At 40.9% G+C, this 13,764-nt stretch overlaps 1 protein-coding gene across 1 annotated transcript in view; it reads left to right on the forward strand.

Annotated features, from left to right (window-relative positions):
* LOC127416294 (transport and Golgi organization protein 1 homolog) overlaps positions 1-13,764 on the forward strand; it is a 45,171-nt gene that overhangs the window by 16,390 nt on the left and 15,017 nt on the right. The window contains 12 exon segments of the mRNA XM_051655560.1: positions 2,343-2,431; positions 2,532-2,609; positions 2,702-2,812; positions 2,909-2,980; positions 3,088-3,192; positions 3,274-3,396; positions 3,537-3,636; positions 6,574-6,629; positions 6,702-6,792; positions 6,887-7,025; positions 10,628-10,790; positions 10,895-10,930. Coding sequence (XP_051511520.1) covers positions 2,343-2,431; positions 2,532-2,609; positions 2,702-2,812; positions 2,909-2,980; positions 3,088-3,192; positions 3,274-3,396; positions 3,537-3,636; positions 6,574-6,629; positions 6,702-6,792; positions 6,887-7,025; positions 10,628-10,790; positions 10,895-10,930 — 1,163 coding nt within the window.

Genomic DNA, 13,764 nt, shown 5'->3' on the forward strand with positions numbered 1-13,764 from the left:
AAAAGGCTGCGTGTTATGAAACAGTCTCTCCATTCAGAGCTTCATTCAGTGACGTGTGATCGTGGGGCGCCCTCTAGCGCAAATGTTGAGCAGTGCAGCAATTTTAGATAATGTTTATCATATTGCAATTTAAATCTTTCTGGACAGCGAACAACGCTTTTGGCTCACGGTTACGTTCTCTCCCCCTTCGTGCAAAACAGCTGAATGTTAAACCATACTTTCCTCATAAGCGCTATGGGTGAGTAATGCGGGGCTGATGAACACTGTTGTCTTTTCCGTGTTTCCTTTAGCGCTTCACATTTGATTTAAAGACGGCACTGCATGACTTAATGTTTTTTTGTGATGGTTAATCCCAGCTCTGAGACTATATTCACGTCCGGTACCAATAAAACTCTCGCAATGTCTCAATACGGAGGACAGCAGAGTAGGTGCATTAATATAGAACGGTGATTAAAACTGACTGGAACTAGCTGTGCATTAAACTGTTTTAACGCACAGATTCCATCCAATCAGAGTTGAGTGTTCAATCCGACCATGGTATAATATTTGAATTCTTCTAAAGCCACTTTTTGTGCTGCGTCTTGCTGTGTTTTCAGCATCTTGTACAGAAGTGCCGTGTTTTCAGCATCTTGTACAGAAGTGCCATGTTTTCTTAATTCCTTGTCAAGTTAAAAAGAACTTTTAAAAAGTGTGTTGAGACCAGTGATGTCAAAAGTACTGGTACTTCGGTACCAAGTTGATACTAAAATGAAAAAGATGTAACCTGCATGTATCGGTAGTACCAAGCACAGACTCTGTTCAGCACGCTGTTTGACTGACAGACGGCTGCTTTCAAATGCTCACATGCCTATTTGAGAGCGTGCTTTGTGACTCCTTTTACACAGAAATAGACAATCAAATTAAAATAGTGGTATGTCCTAGTGTGATTTATTAAACAGTAAATGGATATGATTTAATAAAATAAATATATAGTCCTCATGTGCTGCACGCTGCAAAGTGAATGTGTGAAGCCGCTCGTGTGATAAAATCACCACATTTAGTGAGCGTCTAAATTGCTTGTTGTTGTAGATGACAGAAGAGAGCGCCCATTTACAGTAAAGCACGCAGCGCCTGCAGACTATGCAATTCTAAAATTGAACTGCAGCATTTTGCGCTTCAGTAATCATACTAGGTCTTATCCGGAATTGTGAAACTAACGTCAGAAACACAGAACCAGAATCACCTTCACATCAAAATAAAAGCTTGATTCAAAACAAAAGCTTGATGCATGAAATTTAAGAAATTGCGACAAAGAGGGGCCTGGGTTGCTCAGCGAGTAAAGACGCTGGCTACCACCCTTGGAGTTTGCTAGTTCGAATCCCAGGGCGTTCTGAGTGACTCCAGCCAGGTCTCCTAAGCAACCAAATTGGCCCTGTTGTTAGGGAGGTTAGAGTCACATGGGGTAAACTCCTCGTGGTCGCTATAATGTGGTTCGCTCTTGGTGGGACGCGTGGTGAGTTGTGCGTGGATGCCGCAGTGGATGGCGTGAAGCCTCCACACACGCTATATCTCCGCGGTAACGCGCTCAACAAGCCACGTGATACGATGCGCGGGTTGACGGTCTCAGACGTGGAGGCAGCTGAGATTCGTCCTCCGCCACCCGGATTGAGGCGAGTCACTATGCCACCACGAGGTGTTGGAGCACATTGGGAATTGGGCATTCCAAATTGGGAGAAAAAGCGGAGGGAAAGTCCACAAAAAAAAGAAATTGCGACAAATATATATTACTAGTGTTTAGTAAAATGTATTTTATTATTATGTTGGACCCATATATGATTAGACACAATTTTGATATGAAATTGAATTAAACTTTAAAACATGAAAGTGGAATTTGGGGAACAATTCAATTGAATTTTGATAGGTTTCATAGGGTTAAGCAATGTTTACTTAATCCTCAGACACTCAAAGGAAAATGCTTTTGTTGTCATTTATTATTTACATTGAAATGTAACATTTTAATAGGCTGAAGGAGTGTGTTTAATAGCATATTAGTGTTTCTGTGGTGTCGAAATTGGTATCAAGAATCGTGAAATTTTACTGGTATTGACTACTGAAATTTTGGTATTATGACAACACTAATCGAGACACTGTGTTCAGTTCTATTTGTTACGCTACGTCTGACTTTTTTAGTGCAAGAATGCGTTCTGTCTGAACGGCCCCCTAATTTTCAGATTGCATAATTTGGTTCTAAGTTGCATTTCTTTCTGTGGTTGGCCTGGACAAGCGTCAATGTTAAGCCCTGCTTCTAAAACATTTCTTTCCTCCTCCTTTCATTTATTTTGCATCATTTCTTTCTTTATCAGTAACTGAGAAGCAGCTGACAGGCAAGATCCAGCTGCTGCTCCGCGAAAAGTATGATGCCGTTAACAAGATCACAGAACTGAATGGCATGGTAAAAGTTTCATTGTCTCTTCTTTGTCATACTTGATTCGGGTTTGCTTTAGGCTTTTTAAACCTGATCAATTATGAACTTTTCATTTGTTTCCGTGCAGATCGAAGAGCGCGAAGAACAGTTAAAAAGCTCTGAGAAATCAATGAGTTCAACACAGCGAGAAATGAAGCAGCTGAAGGTGAATCACAACAACAGAATTAATTTATTAAGGATCATATTTTCATGACAGAGCATTTTTGTATAACGGATTTGGTTTTCTTTACTAACTAGACGCATCACAAGAAACTCCAAAGCCAGTGTGAGGAGATGTCAGGGAGTGTTTCTCAACTTAACCAGAAAATTGTGGACACACAGGAAGAGAATTCAAATCTGAATGAAAAGGTCTTTTTTTTTTTTGTGTTTGTTCGTTGTCAGAAAAATATGCCATTTTCCAGCCAGCCTCTGCAGAGTAATTGTTTTGCTATTCTTCAATCACAGATTATCAAAATGCACCAGAGAATCGAGAAGTATCAGAAGACTTTGAAGAACTACGACGAGGAACGTGCAAAGGCAAGGATGCACATCTTGAAAATCAGAATTATCTCTTTAATCTGTGGAGGATATACATCGATATTATTTCTTATGTGTTTGTGGAGTTCATTCTGATCTGATTACAGGTTCACATCCTCATGGATGAAGCTAAACATCGAGAAGATGCTCTGAAGGCTCAGGTGCTCACATTTGAGAAGGAAAACAGCTCTTTAAAAGAGCAAAAGAAATCTGTAAGTGTCACTGGCCAGCTGTCAGATCATCATCATAATTTATGAAGCTGGAATTTAATGCTATTTATCGGTTTATAACAGTTGCTGCGTGACGCTAAAGACTGGCAGGAGAAGCATGAAAAAATAAGCGAGGAGATCAGAGTTTATCACCGATCACAGAAAGAGTTGCAGGATTCACTGGTGCACAAAGAAAATGAGATTGATGTGAGTCGTGTTTCTTTAGTGTTTAAAAACTGCATTTGTAAATGTAGACTGTATTTATGACCTCTCTTTCCTTACAGTATAAATGATATAGTTCTCTCCAAAATATCCCACAATGTGTTGTGTGTTTGTGTTGCGTGAAGGTTTTGTCCAGCTGTATTGCAGAGCTCAACCGATTGGGAGCTTGTTATGCTGCAGACCTACAGAAAGACGATGTTAAACTAGCTAATGGAGAAGATGCTGGTGAGTGCACGATGTCGGAGTTCTTCACTTTGAGGAATTGCTTTCAGGGATTCAGTGGATACTCTAATCTACAGCGACATATTTTAACATTCTATAAATACATTTTAAAAGCTATCGGCCGCTAAGTCGTTGTCAGCCTTTTCCCCAACCTTAGTTATCAACCTCTCTCTCTCGCTCTCTCTTCTCTGTCTCTCTCTCGCTCTCTTCTCTGTCTCTCTCTTGCTCTCTCTTCTGTCTCACGCTCTCTCTCTTTGTCTCTCTCTCTCACTCTCTTTGTCTCTCTCTTGCTCTCTCTTCTGTCTCACGCTCTCTCTCTTCTGTCTCACGCTCTCTCTCTTCTGTCTCATGCTCTCTCTCTTCTCTCTCTTCTCTCTTCTCTCTCGCTCTCTCTTCTCTCTCGCTCTCTCTTCTCTCTCGCTCTCGCTCTCTCTTCTCTCTCGCTCTCGCTCTCTCTTCTCTCTCGCTCTCGCTCTCTCTTCTCTCTCGCTCTCGCTCTCTCTTCTCTCTCGCTCTCGCTCTCTCTCTCTCTTCTCTGTCTCTCGCTCTCTCTCTCTCTTCTGTCTCTCGCTCTCTCTCTCTTCTCTGTCTCTGTCTCTTGCTCTCTCTTCTCTGTCTCTCTTCTGTCTCTCTTTCTCTGTCTCTCTTTCTCTGTCTGTCTCTCTCTCTCTCTCTTCGAATCCAGGGTGTGCTGAGTGACTCCAGCCAGGTTTCCTAAGCAACCAAATTGGCCCGGTTGCTAGGGAGGTTAGAGTCACATGGGGTAACCCTTGTGTGTTTTGGGCTTGTTTACAGTTCAAATGAGTTTTTCTTCATTACAGACAAACAAAATAAATGCAGTGCTGTTTAAGTTACTTTATTATAGAGCTCGACTTTTTGTTGCCAATGTCAGACACTGTTGTGTCATTTAAGATTTTAAATACATTTGTCAAATCCTTGAGTAAGTTTGGTTTTTTTTTGTTTTTTTTTTAATAATCGTATCATGACATTTGTGTATCATTACATGCATATATATAGTATACAGTGTATATACACTGATCAGCCACAACATTAAAACCACTGACAGGTGAAGTGTTTTACATTGATTATCTCGTTACAACTGCGCCTGTCAAGGGGTGGGATATATTAGGCAGCAAGTGAACTGTCAGTTCGTGAATTTCATGTGTTGGAAGCAGGAAAAATGGGCAAGTGTAAGGATCTGAGTGACTTTGACAAGGGCCAAATTGTGATGGCTAGACGACTGGGTCAGAGCATCTCCAAAACGGCAGGTCTTGTGGGGTGTTCCCATATGCAGTGGTTAGTACCTACCAAAAGTGTTCCAAGAAAAGACAACCGGTGAACCGGCGACAGGGTGATGGGCGCCCAAGGCTCACTGATGCATGCACATGGGGTGTGAAGGCTAGCCCATATGGTCTGATCCTACAGAAGGGATCTTGATAGGAGGAGTCAGAACACACAGTGCATCGCAGCTTGCTGCGTATGGGGCTGCAAAGCCGTAGACCGGTCAGAGTGCCCTTGCTGACTCCTATCCACCACCGAAAGCGCTTACAATGGGCACATGAGCGTCAGAACTGGACCATGGAGCAATGGAAGAAGGTGGCCTGGTCTGATGAATCACGTTTTCTTTTAGATCATGTGGACGGGCGTGTGCATCATTTAACTGGGGAAGAGATGGCAGCAGGATGCACCATGGGAAGAAGGCGGGCCGGCGGAGGCAGTGTGATACTATGGGCAATGTTCTGCTGGGAAACCTTGGGTTCTGGCATTCATGTGGATGTTACTTTGACACGTACCCCCTACCTAAAGATTGTTGCAGACCACGTACACCCCTTCATGGCAGCGGTATTCCCTGATGGCAGTGGCCTCTTTCGGCAGGATAATGCGCCCTGCCACACTGCAAAAACTGTTCAGGAATGGTTTGAGGAACATGACAAAGAGTTCAAGGTGTTGACTTGGCCTCCAAATTCCCCAGATCTCAATCCGATTGAGCATCTATGGGATGTGCTGGACCAACAAGTCTGATCCATTGAGGCCTCACCTCGCAAACTGCTGCTAACGTCTTTGTGCCAGATACCACAGGACACCTTCAGAGGTCTTGTGGAGTCCATGCCTCGACGGGTCAGAGCTGACCCGCTGAAAGAGCTGAAAGCTGATTTGGCGGCATGAGGGGGACCTACACGATATTAGGCAGGTGGTTTTAATGTTGTGGCTGATCGGTGGATATATATATTTAGAATTGGTGTCACAAGACTAGGGCTATATCTACATTAATCCGGATACATTTGAAAACAGCATTTTAGTTTTTGAAACGCTCTCCGTCCACACTGCAGTTTCCAAAAGTTGCGCGTCCACAATTAATGCTAAAATCCCCTACTATGCATGCGAAAAATCGCTGTTGTTTGTACAGTCTGAAAAGCAATTGTTCTTGTGTTCCTTCGCTCGGACACTAGTTCCGAGTAAACTTTGCGCTGCCTTTAAAGGAATGCGATGTGAATGTTGTACAAAGTAACATTTATCTTTAACAACGGCATCAAAGTGAACATCAGACACAACAGCGCCGCTATAACACGGGCCGCCATCTTGATTGTTTTGGTTGAATGGATCACATGACTGTGAACAGAAGGCCAAAACGTGGAGAAAAAGATGCATTTTCAAACGAAAAAATATTAGTGTGGACGTGGCCTTATATATTAACTATAACTAGTCTACTAAACTTTGTTGTGTTAACACAAAATATACATATAGCACAATGTGCTGTCCAAATCGCCAACAAAATGCTTGATTGATGGCAAAAACATCCATGTTTGGTTACATTATAACACTGCAATGTCACCAAACTTGTATTGTAAATCATTGTCACCCTGTCCAATGAATGATATTTGATCATATGTTGCTTAGCGACTGAAAAAGTCTGAACACCAAACATCTGCTTTCTTTCAGACAAGATGATGGACACCATGAGGCTGAGAATTAAACAGATGATGGACGTCTCAAGGGTAAGTCTGTTTCACATTATCTGTGTGTAATTTTGCACTGGTCTTGTGTTTAATGCCAGTATTGTTTTTCAGATTAGGGCGACTCTCAGTATTGTTGAAGAGGAAAGAAATCGCTGCATGGAGAGTCTCCTCACCGAACAGAAAAGCAGACAGGAGCTGGAGGGTACGAAGACGGCTGCATTTATTAGAACACATGCAGGCTGCTGTTTTGAATGCTCTGTAGTTTTTCATTTATTTTTGTACTGTTTTTATTGTAGAGCAATATCAGAAGGTCATGCACGATCAGATGAATCTGAAGAACGAAAAGACTCACCTGGAAAATCAGTTCAAGAACCTTCAACAGAGACTAGATATCACCACTGAACTCTACCAGCAGAAGGAGAACGCCCTCCAACAGTAAGAGCAAATATTTTTGTGTGCACAATTTTGATTCAGATTTCAAAGCTGATGCATATGTTCAAGAAGTGTTGTCACTGTCAGGTAGGCCAATACTCTTATTTACTGATAGTAGTTGTTAGTATTGAAAATGCAGGCGGAAAACAGTGAACATTTTTGTGGTCAAATAGTCGTTTGATCTCATTTAACGAAACATGGGATCACATTAATCTCTAATGATGATGCGTGAGAGCAGCACTGCAGTTCTGGCTGACTGAGGAGAGGAAGAATTACACATCTCAGAGTCCAGATGAACTCTAAACTTTCCAAACAGCTTCAGGTGATGTAGATCGCAAAGTATGAGGGAATCATACAAAAATACCAATTAAGTAAATACAGAAGCACTCTCGTTGTGGAATAAGTGGAGCCGGAGTGTCTTTAAAGGAAACACCCCAGCGTTACGTCTTTAATGCAGTTATATTTAATGCGTTATAGCTTTATTAAAGATCAAATAATACAGAAGCAGATCATGTACATACTACAAACTCCAAAACTGGCATTTCTCAGTGCGGTCAGCGCCTTTTCTACGAGTTGCGTGAATGTCCTGATCTAAGTTTGAGAGATTCAAACTGCATCCGGCTGATGCACACACTGTCACAGGGACGCTCATCCATCTAGCGCGCACACTTAATGCAGCTAAAAAATGTATTTTGTGTTTACTGAGATTGCTTTTGTTTTATGTTTGATTTTGTTTTAATTTTTGAAACAATTTAGTATGAGATATACACAAAAACAGAAGAAATCAGGATGGGGGCAAATACTTTTTCACAGCACTATATGGCAAAAGTTTTTATTTTTTGTATTTTTTATATGTTTGCGCAAAACGCTCATTATAGTTTCTCATCAAAATAAAGTTGTTCTTTAATACGCAATATACTAAATGGGGCCTCTGTAGCACCTCCATTTTCACCTACAGTCATCAAACTTAGTACATATATTGTTCTCATCAAGCCAGACAACTTCATAAATACAGTCATTACAAATACAGCCCGACAATAAGTCTTCCATTTTGGATTTTTTGAAATTGCAGGCTCTTTTAAATACAGTTGAAGTCAGAAGTTTACATACACTTAGGTTAAAGTCGTTAAAACTCAGTTTTTAACCACTCTACAGATTTAATATTAGCAAACTATAGTTTTGGCAAGTCGTTTAGGACATCTACTTTGTGCACGACATGAGTGATTTTTCCAACAATTGTTTACAGACAGATTGTTTCACTTTTAATTGACCATATCACAATTCCAGCGGGTCTGAAGTTTACATACACTAAGTTAACTGTGCCTTTAAGAAGCGTGGAAAATTCCAGAAAATGATGTCAAACCGTTAGACGTATTGTGGATGTATTTTAAGGCCTACATTCAAACTCAGTGCCTCTTTGCTTGACATCATGGGAAAATCAAAAGAAATCAGCCAAGACTTCAGAAAAAAAATGTGGACCTCCACAAGTCTGGTTCATCCTTGGGAGCAATTTCTAAATGCCTGAAGGTACCACATTCATCTTTACAAACAATAGCACGCAAGTATAAACACCATGGGACCACACAGCCATCATACCGCTAAGGAAGGAGACGCATTCTGTGTCCTAGAGATGAACGTAGTTTGGCACGAAAAGTGCAAATCAATCCCAAAACAACAGCAAAGGACCTTGTGAAGATGCTGGAGGAAACAGGTAGACAAGTATCTATATCCACAGTAAAACGAGTCCTATATCGACATAACCTGAAAGGCTGCTCAGCAGGGAAGAAGCCACTGCTCCAAACCTGCCATAAAAAAGCCAGACTACAGTTTGCAGGTGCACATGGGGACAAAGAGCTTACTTTTTGGAGAAATGTCCTCTGGTCTGATGAAACAAAAGTTGAACTGTTTGGCCATAATGACCATCGTTATGTTTGGAAGAAAAAGGGTGAGTCTTGCAAGCTGAAGAACACCATCCCGACTGTGAAGCATGGGGGTGGCAGCATCATGTTGTGGGGGTGCTTTGCTGCAGGAGGGACTGGTGCACTTCACAAAATAGATGGCATCATGAGGAAGGAAAATTATGTGGATATATTGAAGCAACATCTCAGGACATCAGCAAGGAAGTTAAAGCTCGGTCGCAAATGGGTCTTCCAAATGTACAATGACCCCAAGCATACCTCCAAAGTTGTGGCAAAATGGCTTAAGGACAACAAAGTCAAGGTATTGGAGTGGCCATCATAAAGCCCTGACCTCAGCCCAATACAACTGAAAAAGTGTGTGCGAGCAAGGAGGCCTACAAACCTGACTCAGTTACACCAGTTCTGTCTGGAGGAATGGGCCAAAATTCCAGCAACTTATTGTGAGAAGCTTGTAGAAGGATACCCAAAATATTTGACCCAAGTTAAACAATTTAAAGGCAATGCTACCAAATACTAACAAAGTGTATGTAAACTTCTGACCCACTGGGAATGTGATGAAAGAAAGAAAAGCAGAAATAAGTCATTCTCTCTACTATAATTCTGACATTTCACATTCTTAAAGTAGAGATCCTAACTGACCTAAGACAGGGAATGTTTTCTACGATTAAATGTCACGAATTGTGAAAAACCTGAGTTTAAATGTATTTGGCTAAGGTGTATGAAAACTTCTGACTTCAGTTGTACTCCTAGGGGATTCATGTGACTGGCACCAAATTAAGGCAACATTATGCCAAGACATTGAAAATGCTAAATTGCGAACAGATTTATGATAAATCAAACAGTGTTGCCATGGCGAGGCAATACATTAATGGCAAAATCTGTGAAGTGTCTGTCTCATATCTTCTGCGTGTATTGTGTGATTTAGATAAAAATTCAGCTGTATGTTTGGTAATGGGGGCTGTTCACATGGATGTGGCTACTGTGGGTCACAGTCATAGTGCCACCAACTGGCAGCAGGAAGTGTGGCAGTTACAACAGGCTTTGAAGTAGTCCTCTTACATTTACCCAAATCGCTTCAAAATCGTTAACAATAATGTCAAGACACCGCTGATGTAAAATTGTGAAGGTATTCTTGATATCTTGAAAAATGTTGTCATGGTAACGGATCAAATGACACGATGTTATAGTGTATTTGGGTGAATTTGACAAACTCAGCCATACATTTAATAACGCTTATGACATGAATGTGGCTATGGTGGGTCACGGTCATAGGGCCTCCAGCTGGCAACAATAGATGTTCAAGGGTATTCCAACGCTTGCCATAAGTACACATTTTTTTGATTTGCCACACACGTCAAAGTTGTTAACCATTATGTCTGAGCAGAAGGTAAGACATGGTGTCTTGTTTACCAACAATCATGCATTGTTTTCCGAAAGCCACCGGGTGGAAATGGACCCATGGTGCTTGGCCCCATCATCGCTGCTTGCAGCTATATTTTCATTTATGATCACAATGTTTAAAATGTTAAATTATCGAGTTTTGCCTCTATTGTTAGTCATTTTTTTGGTTCGTGATGTATCGAAATTCAATATATTGTCCAATGCCTATTGCGCATTCATGAGTGCTTTTGAGAGAAGATCGCCAGAGTGGCTCACCTGTGAACTTCGTGTGCACCTCTATTACAGGAAGTTGACGCAGGAGGAGTTGGAGAGACGTGAGAAAGAGACGAAGCTGTGCGAGGTGGACAGTGAAGCTGTGAGGTCAGAAGAGGAGGTGAGAGTTCTCAAACAGAAGATCAAAGACATCGAGGAGGAGATGCAACAGAACGAGCGTTCGCTCAAAACCGAGGTGTGATGTTCTCATAGTGTTCACTTTTTAATATCACTACACCATCTTTCCACATCACTCTCACATCATATTCTCATTGTTGTGTCATGTGATCTTTCTAATAGGTAGCAATCCAGGAAAAGAAAGCACATGAGAACTGGGTGAGTAGTACTCAAAGTTTGTTCTTGATTTTAGACGTAGACCGATATACCGATGTTGATGCTTAATCTGTGCCGATCGGCAAAAATCTGTGCAGTTTTTTTTGTTTTTATGCCTCCGTGTTCCTCTGTGGCTGGCGCTGGAGGATTCTACAGTTACAGTAGAACAATTCGGTTCTTCGGTATAACAGCGGCCTCTAGAGGTGAAATAAAAACAATCTTTTTAATTTGATAAATCAAGTTTTCTAAATTGAAACGAGGGCATGAATAGAAAAAAGCTACTAAATGGAAATGTGCCCCATCAGCACATTATGTCTCCAACTTTACATCTTGTGAATAATAATAATAAAAAAAAAAAAAGAATCTGGTAAAATATATATATTAGAGCTGTCAAAATGAATGCATTAATGCATGCGATTTAATTTAAAATGTTTAACGCGTTAATGCATTTACCGTTGATCCAGCAAACTCCTGCAGAAATGCTGTTTTGGAAGGCTGGAACCTTTGTGAACACACACCAACAACAGCAATTTCGTGTCACTGGCTACGTTTACATGCACCCTCATAATGTGATTACAATGCGATTAATGCAATACTGCGATTAAACGGTTGCTCATGTAAACAGAATATTGCGATTATGATATTACGATTATGCTAATAATCAGAGTAATGATAATCACAGTAAGATATGTGGAGTACTCTTATTTTAATTGCTTTATATTGCCATGTAAATACTTTAATCGCGTTTCTTCCACTCTGACCAAAGTGCGGCTGCACCAGTGCTGCAGACGGACGATGTCCCACTCAAGCACAGGTTCGAAAACATCTCTAAACGGAAGAAGCTGCTCTAGCTTCTCGGCTTCACGCGAAACGGCAGTTCCTTGCACAGTTTTCCAGCAGTGGTGCTCCCCCGAAGCAGAATCTACAGCCCCACGGCAAAGAAAACATATGTTCTCAAGTTGTGAATGTCCTTTTGCAGTCTGAATAGAATGTTGATGAGATAAAAAGACCATATACCGCAAAATAATGGCAAGGAAAGACGTCTTTCAATTGAGTTTGAACACTACAACATCCAGTATTCCTATTCACAAACAATTGACTTGTATGAACCGATTCTTTTTAGTGAATCAAATCAGACAGCACATACAGTGTAGTCGAAAATGACTCTTATGAAGTGGTTCTTTAAATAAATCGTTCAGTAAGACTCACAAACTGACTGACTAGTTTTCCTTATGCCAAGCTGTAGTTAAAGATACATATTTGCAACTAGTTGTCTTTTTGTAATAATTATAAATTTATTAAAAAGCATTCAAACATTGGGAAGTATGGGGCCTGGGTAGCTCAGTGGTAAAGACGCTGGCTACCACCCCTGGAGTTCGCTAGTTCGATTCCCAGGGCATGCTGAGTGACTCCAGCCAGGTCTCCTAAGCAACCAAATTGGCCCGGTTGCTAGGGAGGGTAGAGTCACATGGGGTAACCTCCTTGTAATCGCTATAATGTGGTTCGTTCTCAGTGGGGCGTGTGGTGAGTTGAGCGTGAATGCCGCGGTGGGTGGCATGAAGCCTCCACACGCGCTATGTCTCTGTGGCAACGCGCTTAACAAGCCACGTGATAAGATGCGCGGGTTGACTATCTCAGACGCGGAGGCAACTGAGACTTGTAAACAGGATTGAAGTTTTGCCCAAATCATGTAAACATCTTAACCTGATTATTCCTTATACTCTGTTTATTGCAATAGTCAGAGCATTGGTGTACATGTAAACGTAGCCAATCATAAATTGATGGAGAAAGGAGCTCTTGATGCTATTTGTTGTACAAAACAAGCCCAGATGGGACTTGTGACAGAAATCAAGTTAGGCGCATTTTAATTTCCACAGAAGCACGCCAAGTCTAAACTATCACCAAAATGCAGAATGAGACGTTTTTGTCTGCAAACGCTTTTCATGTGGAGTTCAAAACGGCGCTTCACGATTGCTGTGGGAAAGCGGATAGCCACAGTCTGCTGACTGATTAACACTGTGGTTGATGAGCGTTTAGGAGATTTAATGTCCATTGCAATGAATATGCAACCTATGTGGGGACTAGTTCTTTCAGTTAGTCAGCCTCCCATTTAGACTTTAGGAAACATTTAATTTTGCTTAAAATGGGTACTGTTTTTGTGCATTTCTGTCTTTATACTGTGGAAGGCTTTGTTTGGTAGTTGTTAATAAACATACAGTTTTAACTTATTGTTTTGTTTTGTTTCTTGAGAAGAAAATAAATGCATTTTGACGGGAAAAGAAGTGTTTTTATACTTTCAAAATCTGCGGTTAACCACGAAAAATGTATGCAATTAATCGCGATTAAAAAAAAAATTTAACCGACTCAGAACACTAATAATAGTGTGTGTGTGTGTGTGTACATATATATATATATATATACACAAAATCTTTTAATCTTATGACTACTGTATAGGTTATAAAAAGCTTAATTTGGTAAATACTTTGGTAAAGTCTCTGTCATTTCAAAGTAAGAGTCCCAAAATTAGTGTGTATTTTGGGCTTGTTCATAGTCTGCGTTATGCGCAAACAAATTCTGAGTATTATTGGGATTTTGGTTGCACAATAAAGTGCATCTGGGATTTTATATATTTTGGACTCTTGTAGCCTCTCTGTCTGTTCTAGAGGTCTGCACGGGCCTTACCCGAGACCGCGTGGCTTAACACTGACCCGATCGGTACCATCAGATTTTAAACCCCAGCCCGATCCTCTCTTTATAATTTATTTTTAAAATAGTAGGATGGATGTAAGCATTGTAGACAACAATCATAACAGCACACTACTGGGCAAAAAAGAAAA

This window comes from Myxocyprinus asiaticus, chromosome 25 (genome assembly GCF_019703515.2).
Source record: "Myxocyprinus asiaticus isolate MX2 ecotype Aquarium Trade chromosome 25, UBuf_Myxa_2, whole genome shotgun sequence".
Classification (NCBI taxonomy): domain Eukaryota; kingdom Metazoa; phylum Chordata; class Actinopteri; order Cypriniformes; family Catostomidae; genus Myxocyprinus; species Myxocyprinus asiaticus.